This window comes from Thunnus thynnus, chromosome 12, assembly GCF_963924715.1.
Source record: "Thunnus thynnus chromosome 12, fThuThy2.1, whole genome shotgun sequence".
In the NCBI taxonomy this organism is placed as follows: domain Eukaryota; kingdom Metazoa; phylum Chordata; class Actinopteri; order Scombriformes; family Scombridae; genus Thunnus; species Thunnus thynnus.
Window position 1 is genome coordinate 10,769,167 of NC_089528.1, and position 27,934 is coordinate 10,797,100.

Consider the following 27,934-nt stretch of genomic DNA (forward strand, 5'->3'; position numbering starts at 1 on the left):
ACACTTGTCTGTCCCACTGGTGAGTGCTTGAGGGGGTCTTTTACAGACCTTCAAACCCAGTGTGCTTTTTTTTGAGAATCGACTCACTTTTCACACAGCACATTTTGAGCTCTTGCAACAACCTGTACACACACATTTCAGCAGAGCACAGAATTGATTCTGTTTTTATTTTTCATGGGTTTACTGCTTGGTGATGTTGGTTGACATAGAGATTAAAATGTTTGTAGATGCCGCTGCAGAACACCTACCATGTATGCCTTTTAAATGCTTTATGAAGTTGCATGACCATGAAAATGTTCTAAATTTCCAAAATAGGCAATGGTAATGGCTTCTGGATGCTTGTCTGCTGTCCTTGCAGAAGGAGGCCACCACGAATTTCTTTTAAAAACAAGTTCAAGAAATTGGTAAAATGTATTACAATCTCCAAATTAAAACAATTAAATCACATCATACACCTCTCTATAGTTCAGCTGTACTCCATACCTTGATTGTTTTCCAAAAAATAATGTTGACCTCATGTTGACAGAAGTTACATTCAGAACCAGCACAGGTCAAAAATGATGTAACATCAGAGAACATCTGATGTGAACCTGTGAAGAGCAATAACAATATAGGTTACACAATCAACACCCCTCCCCTACCACTTAAAGTTTAGAATTACCTGAAGAAGTAGGTATTGTAAATAAATCAGCATTTGTCACAATGCTGGTAATGGATACAACCCCATCAAAAAGAGGTGTCCACTGTCCATAGCCCAACACAAAAGTGATTTGATCATGGAGAGGACAGGATATGCATAAACAGCTAGCCAACTGTCTTCAATCTGTAAACCCGAGCCAAAAAGAGCATGATAGACCTGTAATAACTGTAACACAGTGAAGGTGGGGAGAGTACTGTTAGCGAAAGGATGGTGGTCATTCTTTCCAAGCCAGGCTGAGTGTAAACCAAATAGGCTATAAAACGAAGTTTTAGTTGTTGTTTTTTTAAAATTAAACCTTTATTTAACCAGGTGAAACCCGTTGAGATTACAAGATCTCTTTTTCAAGTGAGCCCTGGCCAAGATAGCAGCAATGCAGTGTTTCAAACAACATACAAAAAGACAATTAAAACACACAAAACAAAACATACAGTAGCAACTCACAGAATCATATGCCTAAAAAGACTGACAGGAGGAAACGGATCTAGATAAGGAAGCAAATACAAATTCCAATTGAATTTGCCTTTTAACCCTTCACTACATTTTTAAATGCCCTAATCAGGATCAGCTCATCTGGCTGTAACTCTGTCTGCAAGTGGTTCCAGGCTGCAGGTGCTTGTTAACTGTACTTAGGCCAATACTAAGAAGCACTAAATTGGTAACGTAATGTCAATTCAAATTGCCTAAGGGACTGCAGATGAAAATTAGCTATAAGCTAACTCTGGTACAGTACATCAAATGGTAGCATTTACTTTTAACACTGTACATGGTCCCAATAAATACAATACAACAACATGCTTTCAAAACATCATATATATATATAAAAGATTGTTGATATGCTTGTATGTAAGATACACAGATATATATTATATATTATAAAAAGACAATGAAAAACAAACATCATTAAATGTGGAACCTGTAAATGCAACTAAGAATAATGTGTGCTATCATAATATTTACAGGGTGGCACATAGTATGTTATACAAATGTGTTACACAAGCAACACAAAATGCACACACACACAAACAGTGGCAGCTGAGCCTGCCACTGGAAGTGCCGCTGCTAAATGCCGATGCCACTATTTGAGCTTGCTGTCTCTCGTCTCCTGCTCATGCTGGTGTTTAGCACGACTTCTGTCCCAGTCTGTTTCCACAGCCTCATCGTCCCAGATAGTTGACGTCTCTGTGTCACTGAAGTAGCCGGGCTCGCCGGTGTAGTGTGTGGGGAAGAGCAGCAGAGGCTCCACTGAAAATGCTCTCAGGTTCCTCTGCTCGAAATACTGCATGTAGTCGTCTCTGAAGGGACAGGCAGGTTATCAGAAAATAATGAACAGCAACAAGAGTTTAGACAATTGAAACTTAGTACAAAGGGCATAACGTGTATATGCAGTAAGTCAGCCATCTGACAACACAAGTAAGTTTGCTGCTGGGACTCACTTGGGGTGCTTGTCGAACATGATAGGTAGGAATTCATCAACAGGCAGCATTTTGTTGAGGGGTTTTGCATGCAGGAGCTTCTTGGCCCCCTGCAGGGACAGCACATAACCCAAAGTCCAGTAGGAGTAGCCTGGGTGCACGAGGTCACTGACTCCCTTCACCCAGTGCTCTGGCTCCTTCACCTGCAGCCGCTTACGGCCAACATAACTTCAGGGACACAGATATATGAGTAACCAATCTGAGATACTTTGAGTAAGAACCAAACTTTCGGTCCAAAATCCAAAACAAGCAAAATTTTCAAATTCACTTACATAAGGTCCCAGTCAAGTCCCACTCTCTGCACATTTTCCATGATGGCCACTAGCCGGCTGCAAAATCTGGGCTCAAATCTCACATCATCCTCCAGCACAAGCACCTGCTGCAGTTCCTGCTGCACCGCCTAGAGGGCGATACATAACAGCCATGACCTCTCCGTACTGCCACACATGCATCATTGCACTGTTGCACAGATAAAGGCTGTACCTGTTTCCAGATGTTGTAGTGGCTGAGAAAGCAGCCAATCTCCCCTCTAGTCAGCACACGGTCTGAATAGGGGTCTTTGTAACCAGGCAGCATGTCGATACCCATGGCCTGCAGCTGAGAGGAGTTCAAGGCTCTGCAAGCAAAATATATTTGCTCATAATTACAGTCAGCTGCAAGACATTCAAACTGACTGTAAAGGCCTTGTTTCTCATTTCCTAAGCAGTAATGCAAAACACCCCATTAAAAATGTTTCTCAATACAGGCTATTAATAAATCCTTGCATCCAGATTGGTAATAACAGGTATTTTATCACATAGGTGGGGCATAATGAGAGTGATGGAAAGAAACTAAGAAAATATAGTAATGTATAATTTTGATGTCCTTGTACTCTACCTGGGTATTTCCACTTTATGCTACTTTAAATGTTTACTCACTCCCTCTAAATCATATCTAATGCACATGTCTATAGTTATTAGTTTATAGTTTATAGTATTATAGTAACAGCTATAACACTGATTACATATTAATCCATTGTACATATGTATCAGTAATGATATAATCAAATAACATAATACAGATAAGACAGTCTTATATGGATCATTCTGAATAATATGACTACTTTTGATACTTTTTGCTGGTAACTCTTTAATACTTTTACTTTTCACAGGAGTTTTACTTGTAATGAACTATTGAGACACAGTGGTATTAGTGCTTTCACTTCTGAATGCTTGAGAACTGTTACTGTTATGTCATACTTGCCATCCACCGCCTCTGTCAGTGTGACGTTGATGCCGATGATGGCCAGAGAGCTCAGCATCCTCTCTCTTCGGTCTGCTCGGCGCTTCAGATTGATCAGAAAGATCTAGAAGTGGAGGACATGTTGAATGTTGAATCAAATCTAATTCCCATAAACAGCACTAACAAGCTGGAAAATATTTCCTCAGTTATTAAAAAGGCATCAGTACCTCATCAAATCCTATTTTTCCTGGTTCTTTAGGCGTAATGTGCACATACTGTGAAGGCTCCATGGTGTAGAAAACTGCAAAGAAAGTTCACATGAAGTACAGTAAATCTACCTTTTCGAGCACACTCTTTTAATTTCAACAGAATTTCTTAGATCAGTTCAGCATCTACAGTAACCTGTGTGTAAATTTTGAAATAAGAAGGGGAGCAAGTGAAATGAGAGGCAGTGGGCTTTAACAGAGGAGTGAGACATCTGTCAGGACTGTGAGAGCGAAAGAAACCAAATATGCTCACACAGACAAGCGGAGGAAATCATGAGCAAAGATTGAAGATAGAGAGCCGGAAAATCACCCTGTTGTGTAGTGCTTACTCAGTGCCTCAGTCAGTGTGTGGGCAAAACTCTCCTCTTCTTCCTCCAGGGTCTGATGCTGTTTGAGCGGCACTGGTAAATATCCATAATGGTCCCTGTTGCACACATACATCTGAACCCCTGCAGATGAATCAGGTCTCAGTGCTCATTCTTTTATACCACATGGAATCACATGAAAATGACACACACAGCATAGTCTACTTGTTATACAGTGAATTTACTATGACATTAATAAGAGGATCAGTGATAATAAAATAATAAAAAGTTCATCTTTATATGTGCATTCATTCTGAGGATTAAGTGGATATATTGCCCACTATGTTCTATAGTGATGTTTTTAAAAGAAAACTTAACCACACCACATTTGATATAGTTTAGAAACCATTACTTATCTTGAAGATGTGTGACGTATTTGTATACTTGTTACAAATTGAAATGCTTTATGAGTGTGTTTGAGTTTAATCCTAACATTAATAACTTACCTGCACATGAGGATAAGAAAAGGATTGTGTGGGTTGCCACTTAAAAAAACACATAGCTGTAGTGTGTCTGACCTGCTTGCTGTGCAGAGAAAGCAAAGGCCATGATGTCATCGATATCGTAGGGGTATTGGGTGTGGGGAGGATGACAGGCCAAATCCTGGCTCATTGTGCGCCTCAGGTCCAGCAAGTAGGTAGAGTGCACCATAGGAACTGCAAAGCAACCCTTCAACTTCCATTTGCGAATGGGAATATATTCTGGTGTGCGTCTGTAGTAGCCCTGTGTGGGTGTTGGAAGAGCAAGAACAATCAGTTTCCCACAGTTTCCACTGAATACTCTGCTCATGCACTCCACTGTGTTCTGTTTCAAGTGGTACCTGAGGAGTTACGCCACACCAGAAGTTGGAATAGAGGCTTCTTGATTCCAACATGGGCGCCACAATTGTCAGATTCTCTGCTATCATGTCAGTCAGCACCTGACGGTTTGTCAGCAAGTTGTCACTGTCCACAAACTGAAGGACGAAAACGAGACATAAACGTCAAATTCATCATGTTTCCTATAGAAGCATGTCATATAATGCACTAGGATTGTGGATGCTTATAGATATCTCACCAATATAAAGTCAGCCCAAAGTCGTCTGGCAGCTCTGAGTGCTGCCTGCTTTAACTTCATCACATGGATGACCCGAGACTCAGGCCAGTGCTTCGGACCCTCCTCATCTGCATAGGAACTGAAAGAAAGAGGGACAAACAGAATCAGTTTTTACTTTTTTATCAGATTAACTACCACTCAATTAAGTCTAGTCTTAAACAGTGTCAGGATGGTGGATGTTAAATGAAGCTGTTGTGGATAATTTGGGCAATGGTCAGCACCTCAGTGGAGAAAAGTGGACACGAGCCTTTGATGTCTTAAAGCTGAAAATGTTTATTGAAGCACTTGATCAAGGAGAACTGAAATAGCGAACATCGAAGTCATCTGCAACTTGGACGCTGTCTCTTTCTGTTCTGCCCCTGAACATCTGACTCTTAGTCTTTAACCCAAACAGATCAGCCTACAATATGAAAAATTAGTCTAATTAGTTCACTAGTTTCTAAACAAGGAACTGCATTTTACCCGTGTTAGTTCAGGTCACTGTCAGCACTTTTTGGTTTGAATGTCTAACTGTGTCAATAGAATCTACACATCCACCTATCTGTGTTGTCTAGGAAAGCCTCTTCCGACCTTGGTGACCATGGAAATACTGATTTACCCTCTATCAGAGAGGTTTCTGCTTTCCCCAAAACATCACAGACAGCTGGAGTCTCAAGGAGAGGAGAGAACGCCTCCTTCCTGCTTAAGAATTACAGTGTGACCTCAAGGCCCAGGCTTGACCCAATGTAACCCAATTTGTAACCCCTAAAGATGGAAAATTCCTGCATCATTTTATTTTAAAGCAGTGGTTCACCTTGGTTGCTCCATGGGTCTCCACTCCACCGAGTGGTACAAGTGCTGAACTCCTCTGAGCCACTCCTGAAGCATGGCTGTGCTGTTGTCCTCACTGTGGTCGGAGGCTGCCCTGAGATCACAAGGAGCATTACTTAACACATAAGACCTAATACTTTCTTTCTTTCTTTCTTCTTTCTTTCTTTCTTTCTTTCTTTCTTTCTTTCTTTCTTTCTTCTGGTGTAGCCTAGTTATCTCACTTGTCTGAGAATGGCTTGTTTGCTAATGAATAGTGTGCAGAATGTAAAGAATGACATTTGACCCAGTGCTGTTAAAAACATTTGTTCATATTTTAATCTTATTAATCAATACTTTTCTTAGTTTAGTGTTGGATCTATAAATGAAATCAGCAGCATAAACTCACAGAAAAATAGTTTCTATAGTTTATAACTTGAGTATATATATTCCCAGAAATATCAACACATCTAAATAAATTATCAATTTATTGAATAAATTAGATCTTACCAGATGGAAATTCGGTCTTTTGGATAGTCCAGTCTATCAATGCATCCCAAGAAGTATGGCAGGCTGTGCTGCACGTTGCGTGCAAGGATGGTGATGAGCACGGTGGGCTTGAGCAGAGAAGACTTGTGCTTGGCTGGATGGTGCAGATGATCAGCTGGTGGCTCCTCTGTGCTGGTGTGCAGGAAGAGCTCTCCTGCTAAAATCACAACTGTTAATCTGAATCCCACAAATCCAAGAGACATATTTCCAGCAGGGCACCTTGATGTCTCTGTAACCTCACACCAGTGCAACTGAGAGTGGAGAGAGAGAGAGAGAGAGACAGAGAGAGACAGAGAGAGGTAGACTCACACACACACGCTAACACACACACACACACACACACACACACACACACACACACACACACACACACACACACACACACACACACACACACAGTCACACACAGACTGACTGACTCAGTACCTTGTACAGATATTTGAAAAGTTCACACATTAATGCCTATTGTTGACTTACCTATCTGACCTCAAGGTGACCTCATTTAGTTGCTATTCTGGATCTTTCACTCAGATCACATGGTCGTCGTCAGCAGATGAAATTTGCCCAGTTGTCATGAAAATGTAGATGTTCAAACTGTCATATTAGGATTTTTTAAGTGCTTTAAGGACTTCCTGTCCATGTTGACTTGATAAAAGTTGAACTTCAAAGTATAATATTGTATATAATTTTTCATGTATTTATAAATAACCATGACTAATTACGCTTAATTAATATATATTTTCCAGTTTGCTTTTGACGTGTTAATACAGTCATTAGATGTAGGTATCACTAATTATAGGAATGGAATAAAATAAGTATGAATGACTAAAACGAATTATTTTCATTAATTGTGTGGATTTTGGGCTTTACCCCCTGAGTGCAGTCTTTAAGGCGTCTCATGGGCCTGCCTGACAGGCTTCACGGAACACAAGAACCACTACCAATTTTCCACCCGGACAATTTACACTGTAGCACGCCGGCAAACCTGAAAACACAGCTCTCGCATGCCGTGACAGCAGCAGGATGTCCTGAGTCGAGACTGTGCTGAATGAGTCTGTATTTATCCTGCTGACACGTTGAATAATTGAAATGTATGAAGCGTCGGACAGAGCGGATCTGTCAGAGAAACCTGCACCTCCAAACTGGATCCTGCAGCATCCGGCGGTCAGTGATAGAGGAGCTCGGTTATGCAGTCTTGAGGTCTGCTGATGCATCAAACTGTAACTAGTGTTTTTCTTTTGTTTTAGTATCAGCAAATGAAGAATCTGGAGGTTGGGGACAGTGCTCAAGTCCATGCAGCTTTCCTTGTGTACATGGATCTGACTGAGGGTGAGTTTGACAAGATCATGTTATTCACATTAATTTTCCATTCATTCGTTCAACTCAAAAGTTGTATTTTCTTTAAAATGATATATCCCAGCATAACGATTCAAATGCTACTTTGAAGCCTTCACTGCTCTTAATAAATTCTGTGGAGAAATGCTGCTTTAGTAAATCCATTTATTTTATATGATCATGTGGATAAAAAGTGATACAAACCAGCCTTTAAAGTCCAACATGTGTAAATTGTGTGTAATTAAATTCCTCCTTTGGTCATTAAAACTCCTTCATGCCCAGAAAATTCAAAAAGTGATGAAATCTGCTGTTTGAGACATAAAAGTGACATCTCATCTACTCCTTCAAATTCACACGACGAGTCAGTACAAGTGACAAAATGTATAAAAAAAACTGAAGTTCTTTAGTCACATTATGAAAATCCAAGAGATAACAACATTGATACCTTTTTATAAATACACAAATGTAAAATTTGATTTTTTTGACAGATTATCACAGATGGTATTTAACCCTTTAAAATCCAACTAAGAAGTATTTAAAATTTTGACTTATCAATAACATAAATTACATACTGTACTTACCAGTAATCCCTTGATTTGTGTCAAGCACCGGGGAGAATTGTGCAATAATAAGCCAATCAGAAAAAAGTCCACCTTATAAACAAAGTATCACATTCCTGCTATAATCTTTGGAGGATCCACTACAACTTTAAAGTAGATCTACGCTGCTGTAGACTGACTGCCACTGACACACTTACACTGTGTTTCTTGTTCTCCGCAGTGCGACGGTGGAAAGATGTCTCTTGTGTCAAGAGTTCTGAACTTGAGGTTGTTTTGCTGGAGGGGAGGGAGAAGGAAGGATCGCCCGTCCACACAGTTCTCCCACTGCCTGCTCACCAATCTCTGAGCCACAGAAGGTGATAAGACACAGGACCGACTCACACACTTACCTATTTTTTTCACCATCACAGGTAATTTTCCTGCATATCTCCATCTTACCGCTGTTGCCCTCCTCTCTGCTGTGCAGTATACGACATGTGCTAGACAGAGGATGTCCTATGCTGTTGTGCGCGGTGGCGTCAGACTCCACTCTGGTCTACCAGAGGATGACTGATGGGTTGGTGACACCGGACCCACCTGCAGGTCCCTTCCAAGATTTGGGACGCCGGCAGCACAGGAAGAGACGACAGCAGCACTGAGCGTCTGGCAGAAGAAGGAACCTCGGTGCAGTTGGTGAACTATCGAGGGGAAGAAAAGGATGAGCTGCTAGCCAGTCTGTCTGTCTTTCACTCTGTGCAAGCTGCTGCTAAAATAAGAGGTGTGCTGATGACATGGCAGCAGGTGCAAACGGACCTATCCACGGTGCCCTTCTGGGATCCTGTATGTGGTTGTGAGGCCCAGCCTGCCTGTGATTCCCTCTCAGTCAGAAACAACAGGCTACATCCAACCAGTGAGGTGTAGCTGACTGGTTTCAAACCTCTCTGGCTTGTGACCACTTAAAATGAAGCATTGTCTACCTGTGACCCATCATCACTGGTTGTATTTGTCTATGGTTAGCAGACCAAACAAGGAGTTATTTATAAAAGACTATTTTTATATTAGGTGAGGAGGTCAAATGATCCAATAATTCACAAGAAAAAGTCTAGATTATAGAGAGTTATGGAAATCAACATCATTTTGTGTATAAATGCTGTTTTTTTTTTTTGCAGCCCCTTTAGAAGGTCCTGACCACAGGCAGGGAAACATTAATTTAGTTCATTTTCAGAGAAACCATTTGGTAACTTTGACAGAACATGTGCTGCCAAAACTCCTGTGTTTAGGAGATTTGTTGTACTGTATCCACACTACAATGTTGACTAGCTGCTCCTTCAATATAATTAGGGATGTGTTCACTCCACCCTTCACCAAATGTGGTCACATGACTCCCCAGTAACCTTCAAATAGGACCTGATTACTTCCACAAAACATTAACATTACATGTAGAGCCTGTCTGATACTGGATGTTTTAGGCTGATACAGATAATGATTGTTAATGATTAAAAAATATATATTAATTGTAAGCGGATATTTGTTTTTATCATAAACCCATAACACAAACATTTTGATGTAAATTACTGAGTTATTTTGCCAAATAAAGGTAAATTTTGTGTTCTTAATCATATTTTGTGAATTGCCTTTTATTTCTTTATTTCTTAACAGGTTCAAAAGGTAAAGGCAGCACAGGACTCCTGAAAAGTAAACAGTGCGGTAACTCACAGAGATTAGCAATAGCTTTACAAGGTTGAACAGGGAGAGAATAGTTTGAGTTTATCTTCGGTCAAAAGTGGCAACAAGGTACATTTAATGAATTTGTGTGATCATATGTATGTGTTAAGTTAGCTAACTTTGTGTTGCTATTGGCTAAGCTAGTAGTAGCTACTAGCTGGGTTTTGAGTTTGTTTAATTTTTGGTTTAGCTTGTACACAAAACTTCATTAGACCATCAATATTTATTTATTTTAATAAAGTCCTGGTTCGGCTGGGATGCTATGTGACCAGTTAGCTACGTATTGAGCGGGACATTTAACGTAACAATTGGAAAGTTACGTTAATAAAATGTTAAAAAATGTTGATCACTGTTTCCCAAAGACCAAGGTGACATTTTCAAATGTTTAGTTTTGTCCTGACCAACAGTCCAAAACTCAGTTTACTGTCACAGAAGATTAAAGAAACCAAAAAATATTCACATTTGAAAATTTGGAAATGTTCTTTTTAAGAAATTACTCAAAATGATGAATCGATTATTAAAATAGCTGGCGATTCATTTAATAGTAGGGCAACTAATCGATTAATCGACTAATTGTTGCAGCTCTAATCCAAACTGCATTTAAAGCTGTCCACTAATCATCTTATCACCCACACATGCAACACTTCAGTGTTTTGTCCAGTGCATTGTGGGGATGTATGTTTGTATTATATGTTGCACCATGTTTAGACTATGACCGTTTCTTAACACAGTAATGTGGTATTTATCTTCAACAATACCTCAACTGGTCGAACTACAACAAGTATATTGTTGACAAAATGATTCATCTGGCAGGTTGTTTTGTTGACTGCCAGCTTTATTTAAACCAACACACTACTGCCAGCTGTGGGGATAAATTACCGAAAACACTTTTTATTTTTCTAGAAAAACAAAAATTCAACATAGAAACTGAACACGACAAAACATAACACTGGTGAGCGAAATACTGAATCAGACTAATAATGTGACTTTGCAGTGTCTCCCCTGTGGGGTTAACAAGGAACAGATACTGCAGGGGGCTTCAGTGACCCTGCTGTGTGAGTGTGTGTATGTGACTTTATAATGGTGCAATAGTGTCTTAATGAGAGGAAAGACTTGACTACATGAGACAAAGATTACAACACTTCAACCCTGAGCCTTATTTAACATAAATACTCTACATCATAACAGAAACAGACATGGACAGACGAACACACCGTACTGGCCAACATATTGTAGAAAAGAGGTTCATACTGTGTCTTGGAATGCAGGAAGTTTCCAACCTGTTGACTTTTCAGGGAGGCATTCAAGGACGAAATATTCAAAATGATGCAGATAGAGAGATTATTTTCACTATGAGTCAGTGTCCACAAGAGCACTGGTCGCTTCCGCTGCTGGAAATGTACATTTGCAACAGCCTGAGTGTTTCAAATGTCTACAGGAAGTCTCAGTGACAGCTGTGTATATATTGACCTTTCAGGAGTTATCCAAGCAGGGAAAGAAAAGTTCCTCAAAATCTCTGTCATCGTGTAATGGCTTCATCAGGTATGTAAACCTAAATATTGTTCTCTCCCCCTGGAGAACCATGAAAACTGAACCATCATTGATTTTGGTTGTCATCGTTCCTCAGGGGTTGATCAGACAAGCAGGAATTGAGTTGTGGGCAGGAGGGCAAAAAGGTGCTTGATTCAAGTTGGTAATCCATTCTTGTCGGGTGTGTTTCATACACGGGACGGTCAAAAACAAGACAGGGTCCCCTTTAGATATGGTATAACATGGTACAGTCCATCCATAACACTGCAGTGACAGTTCCTCTCATACTGGGACTGATGGATATACGACCACAGTGCTATGTCAGATCTTCCTCCTCTGAGCAGTAGTCTCGGCCCTGTGTACAAAACAGTGACATGTTAATGTGCGTTACATTTATGTTTACTATTAGTTGACGGTGCATTTTTTCCTAGTTAACCTAGATTAACTCACTGGATAATAGGGATAGATGATATTTTTGAAATCAATAAAATTATGTAAGTATTTTTCTGACAAGTAAAATGATCAAATTAATGTGCAGCCCAATTATCTGTGTTCCTAGTTATGCTTTACATAAGAAATACATTTTAAATGTGTAAAACAAAACCTTCAGTAACTAATTTTGTTTGTTTTTGCCTCATTAACATACATGAGGGGGGCAAAATATTAGAAACACTTCAATATAATGCACTCCAGGTCACCACCCACTATGACATCAATAATAAACATAATGTAGAATTATCATCTTTCTGACAATGTCAACAAAAACTGAAAATGTATAAGCTTCGTAAAAGTAGAGAGCTGTTGTATTGCATTGCATTAGATTGTATAGGTGTATAATAATAATAATAATAATAATAATAATAATAATAATGATCATAATAATAATTAAGTGCTCAGGGAATGTATAGTGAAAATGTCACAATTTCCCAGAGACTAAAGTGAACTCTTTAGCTTAAATTTTCAAATCGCAACAACAGGCCAAAACCCAAAAGTTATTCAATTTACAAAGACATAAAACAGAGAAAAGCAGCCAATTATCAAATTTAAAGGGGTTGTCAATTAAGGCTAAACAAGGATAAACAACAATCACTTGCACACAAGAATGAAACGCTGCACAGTGAACTGTTGTAAGGGAGAGCAGCACTGTCGCACAAGCAGGCTGAGGAGGACAAAACACAGTAGATGAAAGAACTGGCATTTGATCTGCTCTATTTTTGCTAATACTGATCCTGTAAATATGCTCTGATCCGCCTGGATACCGATCCTTACCGATCTTTGTTTTTCACCTTCAGTAGCCTCAAAAGACTAGATTGCGATGCAGCTACAAGATATGTTGAAAGTGTTCAGCTAATTTTAAATTTGATTTAATTTTTAAAAATGTTTTCTTTGACTAGATCTAGTCACACTGCACCACTACTGAAACATGTTTTCATCAAATAACCACACTGGTGAAATGCACTGGACGTGACAGATTGAGGCTGTTTTTATGGTATTTTGATGTCATCTGCTGTGTCCCCACTTGCTGCAGATTTGCTGCAGTGATAGGATTAACTTCCATTATGTCATTTAGTGTGGGCTTTTTACAAAAAAAACACAAAATGTGATGTCCCCGTTGAAGGGCTGTCACTCTCTACCTTTTCAATCTTCTCATCCAACATCCTGAAGAATTCTTGCTGACTCTCTGACGAGTGGATGCTCCTGAAAACAGAACAGTACATCAGGTTAGAGCTCTACAGTACAAAAGAAAATGAATCATTTATGATGTTGCGAGGGTCCAGCTGGGGACATGACAAAGAGTTTCAATGAAGACCGAAAAGAACAGACTACTGATACATGACAAATAAAACAAACATGTTCGTAATAGCAAAAAGAGACACTTACAGTATCTTTCCGTTTCCGTTTGATCCTGTTTCATCCATGTGTTGACCTTTACCAAGTAGAGCACTTTTCTCCTGTGGGACATCCAACCAAACATACAAATATATACACAATCAACCATCTGATCAAATAGTTTGCTTATGTTCCATTATACAGCAGAATGGAAAACACAGCATGAGATACACAAGTAAATAAGAGGTGCTGGTGGTGTCTTATCATTTTAAACCCATGATATATTGAGCATAGCTGTCTATATTAATTTATTATGCTTGTCATGACTTATTTTGTTTACAAAATTTGCTACAAACAGACAAATACATAGAAATAACATTCAGTAAACTGTTCCATTAGAGACAAAAAAAGTAGAATATAGTGAATAAGATCACGCACGGTGCTGTCCTGGCCGTCCACTCCTCCCTCATCTCCGCTGATGTACTTGACTTTCTCCACTCCTTTCATCTTGTACTCATCTGTGACAGAGTGGGGAGACAGAGAGGCAGAAAGGAGCACATCTCCCCTTATTAATACTCAACAGCAGAGCCCCGGTGGCAAGCACACAGAGGATGACCCACTCACAGCCGCTCTGATCGGCACAATCCTCCGGGTTAATAGTTCTCACAGTTCAGTACTTGGCAAAGTAATTATGTGCTTGAATTCTCACGCTCCAGACTAGATCCTCTCTTAACAATGGTTGGCAAGCGGCAAAACACATGAGCTGTCAGCCTGATTCTCCTCTCCTCTCTGCCTCTCCATCTTTTCTCTTACACATGCACAGACCCCCTCCTCTAACTCACTCCAACGCATTTATAAAGGATGAAATTAAAAATACAGATATGAAGCATAGCAATGATGGTCTATTGGTCACAATTGTAACAAATCAGATAATACTGTGTGGTGTATACCTATAATATCTCATATAATAGATATAAGATTAGTGTTGTAATAAACAATATTGGTCTTACAGATGGTGACATCCTCTAAAGATATAATAGTTTGACCTTTCATACACAGCTGCCTTTAATAAAAACACTAATTAAAGTTCTATCAGCATCTGAGAGCTTTATGAAAAACTTTAAAACAAAACACATTATTTTTATATTTCAAAATTGCTTGAAAATATGTGTCAATGTCTCAGCAGTGACTCATGCTCGCTCATAGAAGAGTTGTGCTTTTTTGTTTACATACTATATTTAAATATGAAAATATTTGCATGAACAGCTGAACTGATTGTGGTCAATAAATCGACTGATCGATTAGACAAACACACAATAACAGACAGAAAATTAATTAGCAACAATTTTGAGTCACATTTCAAGCAATGAAAAAAAATCAAACATTTACTGGTTTCATCTTCTCAAGGGTGAGAATTTGTTGCTTTTCTCTGTTTTATATTATTGTATTATAATATTATTTTATGTTCAATCACTTTAGGTTTTGGACTGTTGGTTAGATAAAACAAGAAATGTGAAGATGCCACCCTGGGCTCATTTAATAGACCAAATCATTAATCAATTAATAACTAAAATTATCTGCAAAATAATAATGACATTGAACATAATGGTAAAACCTTACTTTAAACCCCCCTATTTAGCATAGGAGTGTTTAATAAATGGTTTATGACATACTATAATGTAGTTATAAGCAGATGAATAACTTAATATATTTTATATATGTAACATATATTACAACTATGTTTTATTGTCATTCATTATCTGTTTTTACAGCAGCCTTCACTTAAGGGTGCCTGCAGGAGGAGTTACAGTTGTTGACAAATACATTAACTTATATCTGCAGTGTGTTATAAACCATTTATTAAATGTCTGCATATTACTTATAAATGCTAAATAGAGGCATTTAAAATAAACTGTTACCAAAGTAATTGTTAGTTGCAGCCCGAGACAAATGGTGATAGCTCACAGCTGTAACTGTTTGACCTTTCATGCACACCTGCCGTTAATAAAGCACTAATTAAGAGCTCCACCAGGATCAGAGAGCTTCAAGGCTCAAGTCTTCAAAGGTTCATCCCAGCACTTTTCATTACTGATGACAAATTTCAAACCTCTTTAACAAATTAAGGTTATATGTATATAGCTATATATGGCTGATTGTCAGTATCTAATACATTAAAAGGCTAGTTTAACCCTACATTTGAAGCAAAGATAATAGAAAAGTAGCTACATTTCCACCTGAGCAAAGAGATGCACGAGAAACAGATTAATACTAATCAGTGTGTGTGAACAGACTGACCAGAGAGGAGGTCCCCGTTGCTGTAGGCTTTGCTCTGGCCCTCCTCACTGTTGGGCACAGCAGACACCTGCTTGGCAGAGGTGCAGCCCATCTCCTCCTCCTCAGCTGCTCTCCTCCTCACCCCTGAGCATTACATGCGCACCTGATGATGGGAGCAGAGGGCAGGTGTATGAGACTCAGTGACAAAAGCCTCAGTACACAGACAAGCCTCGTGATTAAGGCTTTATCAGGGAAACCATCTGAAGAGCATGACTGTTCCTCTAATAATCATTTCCAGAGGGGCTCAGCCTCTTGAAGGAAAGGATATTTGGAAAGGGACTCCCTGGACACAGTGGAGGAAATCCCCTGGACTCCAGCTTGAGAACCACTAATTCTTCATTATCAATTAGTCGTGAAGCACCCCGCCCTCGATTTAAAACACACAATCTACTCTTGGAAAGACAATAAAAACGTCTGCGAAAATCAGAAACGTGAGCGCGGCAGTGCCAGCTGCACCGCAACAATGAGGCCTTTCAGTCTGTCAGGGTGCCACTGTGCCAAGCCGCCGGGTCGTTTTATTAGTGAATGGGGGTTTTCTGTGGCGCTCAGAGGATTAAACTGTGTTGCTCCCATCCCCGCCGTTACATCGGCCTGTAAGACCCGCAGCAACACTGATAACACAACAGTATGTTAGACCAAAATGACTCGAGTGTTTCGCATTAGGCTGATTGATCTCCATATGTTTGATCCTAAAGGCACTGATCGCTCAGCTGAGTCCAGCTGCAGAGTCAGCTGCTCCTCCTCCTCATCACTAGCTTTTCATTTGTACGTTTCTGCAGCCCATAAACGCAGCATCACTAAGATATTCCGTGCAATTATATGCAAGCATATAAGAAACAGGAGAGACGTTAGGAAAATGCATTCTCGCTAAAGCTGCAAAATTTCACCCATCGTCTCATTTCATCGGAGGGAGGGAGTAATGATCAAGGTGCCTTATACAAATAATAACAAAAGATGCGAAAAGAGCAGCCATTCCGCGGCCAGCGGGCAACGCCGAGACGATATCACCAAAAAAATACTAGACTGCAGAATAAATGCTACAGCCATGGGGCAACATTACCTTTCTGGTTTATCCATGGTTCAGGACTCCTTCCTCCGGTTCAGAGAGGTTTTACTCCAGACACAGCACCCAGACAGACCGCATCTGCACCTCTCAGCTCATACAGGCATCAGCAGTGATGCAGTCAGTCCGTCTGCCAGCTGGATCTCATGGCCTCACAGACTCTGTTAAAGTGATCAAATTGCGCCGATTAATTAGAAAATAAAGAAGCGAGTCAAGCAGTAGGGATACGTTTTTCGAAAATTGAAAAAAGTCCAGAAATTACGTTTATTTTCAGTTCAAAACAAACACACAGAAAAAAATCCCCACTTCTTTTTCCATACGATTTTTCAGAGGCATCGTCTCCTTTTATGTGACGGAAAATTCACTGCGAACGAAGTTGCATTTTTACCAGTTGCCACTCGGAACTAATTCACCGACGCACCGAGAACTTCCGTCCAGCTCATTTACTTCTGCATCATCAAAGTTGACAGGAAAACATCCAGTGTTTGAAGCTCAGTTTCTCCGCCGCTGAATATTGACCTGATCACTATGATTTTACTGACGATGATCGCTCGTGTAGCGGACGGACTTCCGCTTGCGGCCTCCATACAGGAGGATGACCAGGTAAATGAATGAAAGCTGGGTTACCTTCATATCATTAACGACGTCACGCCAAACTCCATTCAATTATTGTGACGTTTAATTACAGCTAGTTTATCCGCAAACATATAGGACTCATAAAACATTAGGTTTGTTATTTGTGTTACACTAGTGAACTCGGCATATGACTTCATGATCCATGAAGCATTTCATTTATTATTATTATTATACACGAAAAGATTAAAAGCAGTGGTGGAAAGTAACTAAGTACATTCACATAAGTTCTGTACTTAAGTAGAATTCTGAGGTACTTGTACTTTACTTGAGTATTTCTGTTTGATGCTACTTTATACTTCCCCTCCACTACATTTCAGAGGGAAATATTGTACTTCCTACTCCACTACATTTATTTGACAGCTTTAGTTACTTTTCAGTTGAAGATTTGGCACAATGGATAATATAACAAGCTTTTAAAATACACATTGTTAAAGATGAAACCAGTGGTTTCCAACCTTTTTGGCTTTTGACGTTTTACAAAAAGCAGTGTGTAGTCGGGTCACATTTCAGATGTCTATGAGTTGTTAACAGCTCCATTAAATAGTGATTTTTCCCTCTAAACTTCTCACATGGTTTCATTTCAATAAATGTTCAAATAATCCAATATTTCACCAAAATCAAATATTAGAGAAAAACTCCAAAAACTGAAAACAGATTTGTGTATCAGAACTTTGTTTTTTTCTTCTTTCCTCTCCCATTAATCATCTCACGACCCCTCAGATTTATCTGGTGACCCTTTGGAGGGGCCCAACCCATAGGTTGGGAACCACTGGACTAAACTAGCTAACTGTACATAAAGTAGTTGAAACTAGCTCCACCTCCAGCAGCTACAACAGTAACATGCTGCTCTAACACTGATGCTTTAGTATTAATAATCTAATGATGTCATATATGATAACATATCAGTTATTGCAGAACCAGTACTTTTACTTTAACACTTTAAGCACATTTTACTGCTAATACTTATGTACTTTTACTTAAGTAGAATCTTTCATGCAGGACTTTTACTTGTAATGGAGTATTTTTACATTACTGTATGGGTACTTTTACTTCAGTAAAGGCTCTGAATACTTCTTCCACCACTGATTAAAAGTAACATTACAGATGTTAAAATGTGTCACATTTAAACTGGTTTACAGCAGGTTCCTGTTCTACAGCAAATAGAAGACAGAAACACATCACACAATAGAGACAGAAACAAAACAACAAAAAAAAACATAAACAGCTACACAGACACTACAGAGGAGAGGACTTAAGTGGAGGGAATAAAGATGATGTATGTGAGTTGGATCAGTGGTTGCAAGTAGAGATGAATGATGTACAAAAACAATCATACTGCGATTATTTTGACAGATATTGTGATATGAGTCACGATTTTAGTGGGAACGATCATTTTTGCATTTCATTTTCACTGATAAAAATATGAAAATGAGAATGATGTGATTATTTTTTTTGCTGGGGTGTGTACCAAACAAGCATGTACCCTTGCATCTGGAGAATATGATTTGTAGGCTGGGACATCTTTGTAGCACCACAGTGCTTCATCTATAATGGTATGTTGTGACACATTTTACATTTGTAAAAAAATTGCAGCTCCTGCAATTTAGATATTGCACTTGGCCATATTGCGATTTTGATAATATTTCGATTAATTGTTCGGCCCTGGTTGCAAGTGTGTCCTTCCATCAGATAGTGTTTATGTGCCTGTTTGAAGTGTGTAATAGAGGTTATTGCTCTAATGTAATATGGGATCTCATTCTAGTGTGTGTGTGTGAAAAAATGATCTCTGCCCATAGTTGTTTTTGTAATATGATACTGGAATAAGTGCATGTGAAATTGATCTGGTGATGCGTTCCTGTCTTGTGTTGTGTCTTGGAAGTAGGACGGGAGTTATTATTCTGGATATGAAAGTAAAATTTAATGGCTATACTATTCTGTTCTGAAAAGTCAGGGCATTAGATTGTGAAAGTGCAGTGCAGTGGTAAGTCTAAGGGGGAAGGTTGCCATGGACTCTATAAGCTCTATTGTATAATCTTGCTATTGGTTCAATGGTTTGCCTTGTGGTGAGGGACCAAACTGGGAGACAGTAGGATATTGTTGAAAGACTGATTGTGTGTAGACATGTGTCTGAGACAGTATGGGTGAGTTACGGCCTGATCTTGTTATAAACATACAATTTGTGATTGAGCTTTGTCATTAAATTATGAATGTGGTTTCAGTAAGTGAAATGTCAATGGAGGAATACTCCCAGATATCTGTAGGTTTCTGTGATGGTTTGTGTTTGACTTGCAAAATGAATGTGGTCAGAAGCAACTGTTTGTTTAAATAAAGCCAGTTTTTCTAACATCGCTGCTGTGTATCACAGTTTGTATTTTGTACTGAAAAGGGTTGTTGGAATAAAAAAATGTTGGAATAAAAAAAGGAGTTAGCTACTCAAAGTTATAGCTCGATATATACAAATAAATAGTTGGGTAATGTGTGGTTTGTACAGTATGTCAACTATTTGTAAAGTTTTTAGGCTTTGCAATGCTTCTGTAAGAGCCAAAGTCATCATAACATAGTTTATTATTGTTGATATATGATAATTGCTGACTAATTGTACATGTTTTGCTGTTATTTGCTGATGTTTAGTAAACCGTGGGTCTATTACCAGGTCTTAAGTGGTAAAGTGCACCTCCTAGTGTCTTGGAAATATTATTAATAGCCTATAAATATCACCTGTCACTTCTATGCTGATGATTCACAGCTGTACCTCCCACTAAAATCTAGTCTCTCCTGGTCTGTTTTGAGGACCTTAAAGGCTGGATAGCAAATCATTTACTTTCAGGTAAACAGTAACAAAACAGAAGTGATTATCTTTGTTTCCTCTAAGTCCTGAAGCCATCTCACCAGTAAAGTAGGCCACCTCGCCCATATGAGATATCACATGCAAAAAAACGTGAGCGTTATCTTTTATTCTGAGCTCTGTCTTGACAAACAAATCAATTCTGTTGTTAAAAAAGTTACTATCAGTTAAGAACCATTTCCAAACTCAAACCAAGTCTGTCTTTTCATGATATGGAAAAAGTAATTCATGCCCTCATTACATCATGATTGGACTATTGCAATTCTTTATATTTAGGCCTTCCCCAGTTTTCATTTACTCACCTATCAATGGTCCAAAATGCAGCTGCAAGGATGCTGACTGGTATTAAAAAGTGTGAGCACATCACCTCAGTCCCAGCCTCTCGTCACTGGCTCCATGTTCATGTTAGAATTCAATTTAAGACTTGCTGATTGCTTTCAAGGCTCTTAATGGTCAGGCCCCATTTTTCACTGGCACTCAGCTCGTAGGTCTCTTAGATCTGATGGCAAATCTCTCTTTTATGTCCCACAGTCAAAATCTAAAGGATGACAGAGCATTTGCAGTTGCTGATCCATGACAGTGGATCCAGTCGCTGTTAAATATCAGATGTGCTCCCTCCATCTCTGTTTTTAAATCCAGGCTAAAGACACTTTTTATTCACTGGCCTTTTGGCCCACTAATCTTTCAATCTGTTGTCATGTTTATAAATCTGTATTTGTCCCTTGTTATTTATTGTTGTCGTTGGTATGTTTCCCTTTTTACTTTTCTCTTTGTTTTTTTACATGACATTTCGACGTCCTTTTGTACAGCACTTTGGTCAGCTTTAGCTGTGTTTTAAATGTACGCTAGAAATAAACTTTACGTACTTTACTGTAATCTAGAAGTCAGCTGATTAATCAGCAGTTAGTGGAAGGATGTTTTCTTACTGTTAGTTTGGCTCGATACAGTTTTTTTGGCTGTTAATTTGGATTATTTTGGATTACCTTCCTGTGGATTACATAATTTTGTTCTACAAAAGGATTTTACTAAGTGAAACACATTCTTGTAAAAGGAGGATTATTCAGAGACAAGTTAAGTCAAATATTCTCCTGACTGTGTGGATCTGTGAGTAACCCTTAAATTTGAGATGGATGCACAGTGGGAATGTGGGAAGAAATAGAAAAGTGTCAAAACAACAGAGAAACTAAATACAAATCTCTACTACAGCTTCATAAGCACGAATTTTACATTAAACTGTCAACAAGAATTGTCCAGATTGACTATTTGTCATTTTGATATTAATCTTGATAACGTCATTTTATTAACTGTCATTGCTTATCTTTGTCAGTCAGGAAGAGACCTCCAGCAGTACCAGAGCCAAGCCAAGCAGCTGTGCCGGAAACTGAATGCTCAGAGTCCTGACCGTTGCACCCTGGAGGCCGGAGTAATGAACTTTCAGTAAGTGAACCCAAGTACACAAAGTGTTTACTGAAATATTTACAGTATGTGGATCCAAAGTGTTGTTTTTTTGGTTTCATATTTTTGTTGGAGGTGTATGGGTTGCAGTCTCCTGGAAACTCAAATATGGCAATATGGGGAGAGACATCTGTAGTTATCCAAAGTATATTTGAGATAGTATCGAAGTAGTTCTGCCAAAAGCAAGATAATAATGGAACATGTGGGTTAGGTTGTAGGATGAAGCATGTGGGTGATATTAGGATAAATTTGTGACAATCCTTGTACCTTGAAGTGTTTGAGTATGAGATGAGCACAAGTTGAGTCTGTGTTTATTTGTGAAGAGCAACGTCCCACCAGTTCAAAGTGTTTTCTTAAAGGGAAAATATCACAACGTTTGATACATGCTGCACATTACTAAGCACCTCAGTGATTTTACTGATTTTAATTTCAGTTTCTTGTTTTTAGCTATTTAATAGCGCAGGGTGTTTGCTACCTGTCCCTCTGTGAGGCTTCATTTCCCAAAAAGATGGCGTTTGCGTACCTTGAAGACCTCCACAACGAGTTCTATGAGCAATATGGAAGGAGAGTCCCTACAGTGACAAGGCCATACTCTTTCATCGAGTTTGGTAAGACAGAGCTTCTTGTAGTACATTCAAGAAACATTATGAACCCCCTACACAAAGAATGAAAACCTTGATCAAGTCCATATATACATACATTGTTTTAGACACATACATCCAGAAGACAAAGAAGTCGTACATCGATAGCAGGGCCAGGAGGAACTTGGGGAGTATTAACACGGAGCTGCAGGACGTCCAGAGAATCATGGTGGCCAATATTGAGGAAGTTCTGCAACGAGGAGAAGCCCTTTCTGGTGAGTACAGCCGTGTTTTGAAAAAACCAGCACAAAACAGCAAGAGCACCTGGTAACTTAACATATCCAATGTAATATTGATGCAACAATTGGTTTATTATGTTTTTGTTCTTCTTATGGTTATGAGGTAGTTTGTGGTGATGTTATGCATTGCATGGTATTGTAAGGTGTCCCTGTTACTTTTATCCCCCTTGTAAATTTTTAGTCAGTGTTGTTAGCACACATTTTCAAAAACTAAATGTACTTTTTCCCTTCAGCTTTAGACACCAAAGCCAGCAATCTGTCCTCTCTGTCGAAGAAATACCGCAGCGATGCCAAGTACCTCAACACCCGCTCTACATATGCCAAGGTGGCTGCCGTGGCAGTCTTCTTCATCACACTCATCATCTATGTGCGCTTCTGGTGGCTCTGATGGAGTCTGACACAAGGACTTTGGGGGGGGGGGGGGGGGGTGTTTCTCTTTGAAAACTAAGCATTTACTTTTTTCATCATATACCACGGTGCCTTAAAGGGGTCGTGTACAGTCTGTCCATGTTGAAGTTAACAGATACAGCTTAGAGTCGTGCTACGTATATTCAGTATAAACTGAGCCATAGGTCTGTAATGGGATGTCTGTTATGGAAGCAAATGCTTCATGATGAGCTCAAATAATTCTGTTTACTGGAACATTAAGAGCAGGGTTTACAGATGAATATGTTTACACAGTGGAACAGGGGTTTCTTTCAGAGTTTCAGCATTAAGGAGAAACTTTATATACATATGCAGAAGTTCTGATGAAAGTCTTAATACTGTGAGTAAAAAAAATGTTTATTGTTCACAAAGTTTACAGAATTGTAAGAAAGTCTTATTGAAAAGATTAAATATTTATCAAATTGTCATCTATTTTACAAAAGTATGCATGCAAAACATAACATGTTAATGTCACTGATGACAGTCTCTCTCTTTACATATACCAACACTTCTCTGGTCTCACATACACACACATAATAATCCAAGGAAGCCAGTTATATTCATACAACAAACACGTTATCCAGAGTGAACAACATGGAGCTACTTGAGAAAGAACAGTCACAACTACACAACACTGTTCAGCTCAGCCATGTGTGTAATGATGATGGTGATGATACCACTGTTTGAGTTATTCTGTCAGCCATTGTTGTCCAGTACTGTACACTTGCTGCAGTATCATTAGATTTTGTTTTATTATATTGAATTAACAGTAGTCAGTAGTTAAGATCCCAGTTGCACATTCTGTTTGCATCAGAGAGGCGCTTTGATTTTGACTTGAACTTAGCCAGCGAAGGGTTATCTATTGGGTTATTTGTTAAAACTTAACAAATAAAAATCTTAACTGCTGACTTGCTGCAATTGAAACTGATTGATGGAGAATCTGGACGTAGAGTCTTTCCCTCCTTACTCCACTGAAACTTCAGTTTTTGATGGTGGTGAGAACATTTATTTTCTTGCAACTATTTCCAAGTTTGTAGGAGATTCAAACTGGTGACTCTTGGGTTGTAGAATCCTTCCTTTTCTTTATATTGATGTTATAGTAAAAAGATCAGAGTCTTTGTTCCTGTCCTGTCGTCCAGAGTGATGGATGGACATCAGGAAACAGATTTATGCCACCAGATCAAAGTCGTCTCTCTGCAAAAGAGACACAAAAGAGTAAAAAAAGACGCTCAACTCAATGACACCAAGGTTTTATGGGGTTGATTCAAATACCAGATGGTCATTTGCAATTACTGCATTTTTACAACAGTATGATAATACATGTAAACAGAACTTAAAATATCACTCACCTCATCGTTATAATTCATGACATGCTGTTTGATCTTCGAGGAATCCACCCAAGTAACAAAATCTTCCATATTTCTGAAAAAAGGACAGATTTAATATGCATTTTCATTATTAATTAATCTGTTGATTATTTTCTCTATCAGTCGTTTCATATATAAAATGTTGATCACGGTTTCCAACCAAGGTCACGCCCTCAAATGTCTTGATTTGTCCACAACACAAAGATACTCAGTTTATTATTATAGAAGACTAAAGAAACCAGAAAATATTCACATCTGAGAAGCTGGAACCAGAGAGTTGACTCTTAAAAAATGACTAAAAAGAGTAATCAATTATCAAAATAGTTTATGATTAATTTTCAGTCAATCGACGCATCAGTTAATCGACTAATGGTTGTAGCTCTAATATTTACTGTAAATTTATTATCCTGTATCATAGAACCTACAGTGTGTGTGTGACTGGGCCTGATCCACATGAAATGGTTTAAATGAAAGACATAAAATGTTTGATACAAACCTTGTGACTAGAAATGCTGGATCTGTGACAATCTCAGGGCCCACACGCACATCTGAGACTAAGTCAAGGACACTACCGCAAAACAAACTGTGTCCTTAGACACAAACACATTACAAGAAGGTCTGTGGTCATAATCAAACATAGACATGAATGCATTAATGAAGGATACGTCCTTGTTCGATGAAGGTGATGGCTGTCTTCAGGTTCTGAGCCATACGAAGGTTCAGCATGATGCTGGGCAGCCTCCTCCTGCAGGAGTCACACAGGTGATGTGTGAGAGCATCCACTGACTTAATGAAGAGTTAATGTGTATGACGTTCACACATGTTGTATGACATGTTTGTGGGATAAATTACCTGCAGAATGAAGACGCTGTGACTTTCTCTGTGAGGGACAGATTCTGTTTGGTTGGGACGAGTCCAATGCTGTAACTAATGTGAAGAAACAATAAAAATATCAGTGTGATATAAATGGAGGTTTAGCAGTGTTTCCATTATATACATAAAATTTTTGCGGCTGCTGAAATGTCATGAAGTCACAATTACAGGACTCTGGAGAGCTGTCCGCTCCACTGAACTCAAACAAATGGTCGCCTGCTCTCTCTACACTTTAAGGATGAGCAACTGCAACAGTGACAGGATGTCAATCACCGGTAAAGTCATGACAACCAAATAAACAACAGTGTGAGTAAAGCATCTTCTGCGGATTTAATGAGGACAGCTCTATCCTTGCCTGAGCCAACTGGCGGCCATTGCCTTCACAGTGCCTATCTCCAGTGTGAACTGTGAGACAGACTTCTCAACTATGAACAGTGTACGACATTTAATAAGTAATATCTGAAATCAGAGATTGTTTGGTTTCTCTCAGTTTCCCACACTACACTCATTCTTGTTATTTGTAGGTGTAGACAGACCTGAGAAACAGGCTGAAGGGGGACCATCTGGCCTCGTGCATGCTACTGAGCATGAACAGGCCACCTCATGACAGAGTCTTAGGGCTCCTCTTTCAAAAAACAAGAAAAATTAAGTGCTCTCAGCCAGGCTGCAAACTTTACCACTGAAGTTAATTTACAATGCCATCTGTAAGGAGTGGGTCAAAGAGGCATTATGTATGAATAAATAGATGTCAATAAATACGTTCTAAAGTTTGTTTTGTAGCCAAGTGTCATTTTATTTCATATTTTTAAATGACCTGAAACACTGTTTAGAATGAGTTGTGATTTTAAAACAAGATCAACCAGGGCCACCAGTTAAAAACTACAATACTACAGAAGTAAACAAATACAACATGAATGTTGCCAAACAGGATCACACCGTCACACTCACAGTTTTTCCAGTAGTTGGTGTGAACTTTGAGCTCTGAAGCCGTCTTTCTCGTCCAGGTCTCTGATTTTCTGGGCCAGATCTCTGATGTTACGACTCAGCTTGTTGTATCTGGGAAATTGGAGAAAGAAAACACTATTGGCACAAACACTATCCAAATATCTGTCTCTATACTATCCACTGGTCTTTTATACCTTCTTTAAAATAAGTAGAACTTGACAAAAGCAAATATCACACCATGATCAGTCAATATTTTGGGTATGACTCATAGCTCGTACTATACAACGGCATTTTAGGCTCCAATATCCAGCTTATAAATAACTAGCTAAGAATCAGCAGAGAGGTTTTTTTTTAACTGTAATGTCTACATTTAATTTATCTAACACAATATGTATATGTTCATATTACATATATATATATATATATATATATATATATATATATATATATACACACACACACAATTCTTCTGTTTGTAATTTTAAGCTAATTTTACCTACTCTTATTGATACATTAGACTATAATGTGGCAATGTGACACATTCTGTATTCTAGTACAGTGGTTCTCAAAGTGAAGTGTGGAGACCCCCAGGGGTCCTTGAGAGGGTTCCAGGTGGTCCCCAGCAAAAAGGGGAATAATCTATTTCACTATAATTCCTTCCATAAGTAACACAATGACAGAATGTTTCACTGTTTTAGTGAGTTTCATACACTTTCTGTAATAAAACATCTAAAAGCAGAAATTTATCAGATGGGGAACCCTGGGACAAAATTATGGAGGCACCCGTCCCATATCAGTCCCGATACCTGGGCTTTGAGTATCAGCTGATACTGAGTACCGATACTAGTGTTTAATCAATAAACTTTATGTCTCCCTGTGTTGAAGAGACTGGCATCATTCTTTTATGTGTATGGAAACATCAGGCTTGACTTGCTTTCCTAACTTTGTAAAACAAAATATATAGATATAAATTTACTGAACTGTAATTAAATATTAAAATAATGGTATCTGATACTAGCTATCTGAGTCAGTATTGGGCTGATATCCAATATCAGTATCAGTATCAACATCGGTGCATCTCTACACAAAATCCTTTCAAATGGGGATCTAACTGGTATAATTTGTGTCAGTTTAGGGGTCCAGCACCACTGGTCTAGTAGATCTTTTACTTGTAGTATGAATATTTTTTGTCATTTCACACTTACTTTGGCAATGTAAACATATGTTTCCTGCCAATAAAGCTCATTTTCACTGTTTCAACGTCATTTTTTAAACTCACAGACACTTTCAACGTGTTTTTCAATCTGACTCTATGTGTCTAAAACACAGCTAAAGCACAAACAGACAGTAACAGCCAACATTAGTAGCATAGATGCTCACTTGGTGTAGTCCTCCCTCTTCTCGATGTGAAACCTCCGCAGCACTTTGACCTCGTGTAGGTTGTTGTCCACCTCCCAGTTGATGAAGTCCACCTTCTTCAACAACTTCTGCTCATGGTGCTTTAATTTACGAACCATTTTTATACCCTTCGCTGGTTAAGTTCAATTTATTTACAAAACTGACTCCACTTTGATATCACACATGCAGTGTGAGGGAAACACCGGAAACACGTGTTCTTCTTGCTGAATAACAGATCAGAATTCACCACAGCGCCTCCATCGCACTCCAACACTATATATGACTCACTGTTTCTAAAG

At 38.8% G+C, this 27,934-nt stretch overlaps 5 protein-coding genes across 7 annotated transcripts; 2 read left to right on the top strand and 3 right to left on the bottom strand.

Moving 5' to 3' along the window:
• Positions 1 to 1,020: 1,020 nt before the first annotated feature.
• Positions 1,021 to 6,678, bottom strand: LOC137193400 (procollagen galactosyltransferase 2-like). The gene is made up of 12 exons (XM_067604636.1): positions 6,416 to 6,678; positions 5,913 to 6,023; positions 5,081 to 5,198; positions 4,845 to 4,979; positions 4,543 to 4,747; positions 3,989 to 4,108; positions 3,621 to 3,694; positions 3,411 to 3,517; positions 2,656 to 2,788; positions 2,445 to 2,572; positions 2,134 to 2,340; positions 1,021 to 1,992 (listed from the first exon to the last, which is right to left on the bottom strand). Exons 1-12 carry the CDS (start codon positions 6,655 to 6,657, stop codon positions 1,776 to 1,778), a joined length of 1,797 nt encoding a protein of 598 aa, XP_067460737.1. The 5' UTR covers positions 6,658 to 6,678; the 3' UTR covers positions 1,021 to 1,775.
• A 731-nt stretch (positions 6,679 to 7,409) lies between these two features.
• Positions 7,410 to 9,211, top strand: tsen15 (TSEN15 tRNA splicing endonuclease subunit). The gene is made up of 4 exons (XM_067605364.1): positions 7,410 to 7,618; positions 7,702 to 7,783; positions 8,570 to 8,705; positions 8,816 to 9,211. Exons 1-4 carry the CDS (start codon positions 7,544 to 7,546, stop codon positions 8,985 to 8,987), a joined length of 465 nt encoding a protein of 154 aa, XP_067461465.1. The 5' UTR covers positions 7,410 to 7,543; the 3' UTR covers positions 8,988 to 9,211.
• Positions 9,212 to 10,924: 1,713 nt separating this feature from the next.
• Positions 10,925 to 17,208, bottom strand: zgc:55943 (uncharacterized protein LOC406337 homolog). Of its 3 annotated transcripts, none has more exons than XM_067605366.1 (7): positions 17,117 to 17,208; positions 16,808 to 16,971; positions 15,709 to 15,850; positions 13,852 to 13,931; positions 13,465 to 13,535; positions 13,218 to 13,281; positions 10,925 to 11,938 (listed from the first exon to the last, which is right to left on the bottom strand). In XM_067605366.1, the coding sequence occupies exons 3-7, from the start codon at positions 15,797 to 15,799 to the stop codon at positions 11,900 to 11,902; spliced, it is 345 nt and encodes a 114-aa protein (XP_067461467.1). In that variant the 5' UTR covers positions 15,800 to 15,850; positions 16,808 to 16,971; positions 17,117 to 17,208; the 3' UTR covers positions 10,925 to 11,899. The 3 variants fall into 3 exon arrangements, with proteins under 3 accessions (XP_067461467.1, XP_067461468.1, XP_067461466.1); XM_067605367.1 differs by having other exon boundaries at positions 17,101 to 17,199; XM_067605365.1 differs by having other exon boundaries at positions 17,073 to 17,169.
• Positions 17,209 to 17,236: 28 nt separating this feature from the next.
• Positions 17,237 to 23,480, top strand: sec22ba (SEC22 homolog B, vesicle trafficking protein a). The gene is made up of 5 exons (XM_067605361.1): positions 17,237 to 17,413; positions 21,619 to 21,728; positions 22,194 to 22,354; positions 22,456 to 22,602; positions 22,860 to 23,480. The coding sequence occupies exons 1-5, from the start codon at positions 17,339 to 17,341 to the stop codon at positions 23,012 to 23,014; spliced, it is 648 nt and encodes a 215-aa protein (XP_067461462.1). The 5' UTR covers positions 17,237 to 17,338; the 3' UTR covers positions 23,015 to 23,480.
• imp3 (IMP U3 small nucleolar ribonucleoprotein 3) lies at positions 23,389 to 27,879 on the bottom strand. The gene is made up of 7 exons (XM_067605362.1): positions 27,618 to 27,879; positions 26,241 to 26,348; positions 25,272 to 25,346; positions 25,085 to 25,164; positions 24,916 to 24,967; positions 24,402 to 24,474; positions 23,389 to 24,246 (listed from the first exon to the last, which is right to left on the bottom strand). The coding sequence occupies exons 1-7, from the start codon at positions 27,752 to 27,754 to the stop codon at positions 24,220 to 24,222; spliced, it is 552 nt and encodes a 183-aa protein (XP_067461463.1). The 5' UTR covers positions 27,755 to 27,879; the 3' UTR covers positions 23,389 to 24,219.
• Between the last annotated feature and the right edge of the window lie 55 nt (positions 27,880 to 27,934).

Coding starts and splice junctions, on each gene's coding strand:
- tsen15 (XM_067605364.1), top strand. CDS start 7,544: ATGTATGAAGCGTCGGACAGAGCGGATCTGTCAGAGAAACCTGCACCT. Junction 7,619..7,701: donor GGATCCTGCAGCATCCGGCG/GTCAGTGATAGA, acceptor CTTTTGTTTTAG/TATCAGCAAATGAAGAATCT. Junction 7,784..8,569: donor GTACATGGATCTGACTGAGG/GTGAGTTTGACA, acceptor TGTTCTCCGCAG/TGCGACGGTGGAAAGATGTC.
- imp3 (XM_067605362.1), bottom strand. CDS start 27,754: ATGGTTCGTAAATTAAAGCACCATGAGCAGAAGTTGTTGAAGAAGGTG. Junction 26,349..27,617: donor AAGAGGGAGGACTACACCAA/GTGAGCATCTAT, acceptor CCAATTTCCCAG/ATACAACAAGCTGAGTCGTA. Junction 24,247..24,401: donor TCATGAATTATAACGATGAG/GTGAGTGATATT, acceptor TCTCTTTTGCAG/AGAGACGACTTTGATCTGGT.
- LOC137193400 (XM_067604636.1), bottom strand. CDS start 6,657: ATGTCTCTTGGATTTGTGGGATTCAGATTAACAGTTGTGATTTTAGCA. Junction 4,980..5,080: donor TTTGGGCTGACTTTATATTG/GTGAGATATCTA, acceptor TTCGTCCTTCAG/TTTGTGGACAGTGACAACTT. Junction 4,748..4,844: donor GGTGTGGCGTAACTCCTCAG/GTACCACTTGAA, acceptor ACACCCACACAG/GGCTACTACAGACGCACACC.
- sec22ba (XM_067605361.1), top strand. CDS start 17,339: ATGATTTTACTGACGATGATCGCTCGTGTAGCGGACGGACTTCCGCTT. Junction 21,729..22,193: donor GCCGGAGTAATGAACTTTCA/GTAAGTGAACCC, acceptor TCTTGTTTTTAG/CTATTTAATAGCGCAGGGTG. Junction 22,355..22,455: donor ATACTCTTTCATCGAGTTTG/GTAAGACAGAGC, acceptor ACATTGTTTTAG/ACACATACATCCAGAAGACA.
- zgc:55943 (XM_067605366.1), bottom strand. CDS start 15,799: ATGGGCTGCACCTCTGCCAAGCAGGTGTCTGCTGTGCCCAACAGTGAG. Junction 13,536..13,851: donor TGGACGGCCAGGACAGCACC/GTGCGTGATCTT, acceptor GATGTCCCACAG/GAGAAAAGTGCTCTACTTGG. Junction 11,939..13,217: donor TGGATGAGAAGATTGAAAAG/GTAGAGAGTGAC, acceptor TTTTGTACACAG/GGCCGAGACTACTGCTCAGA.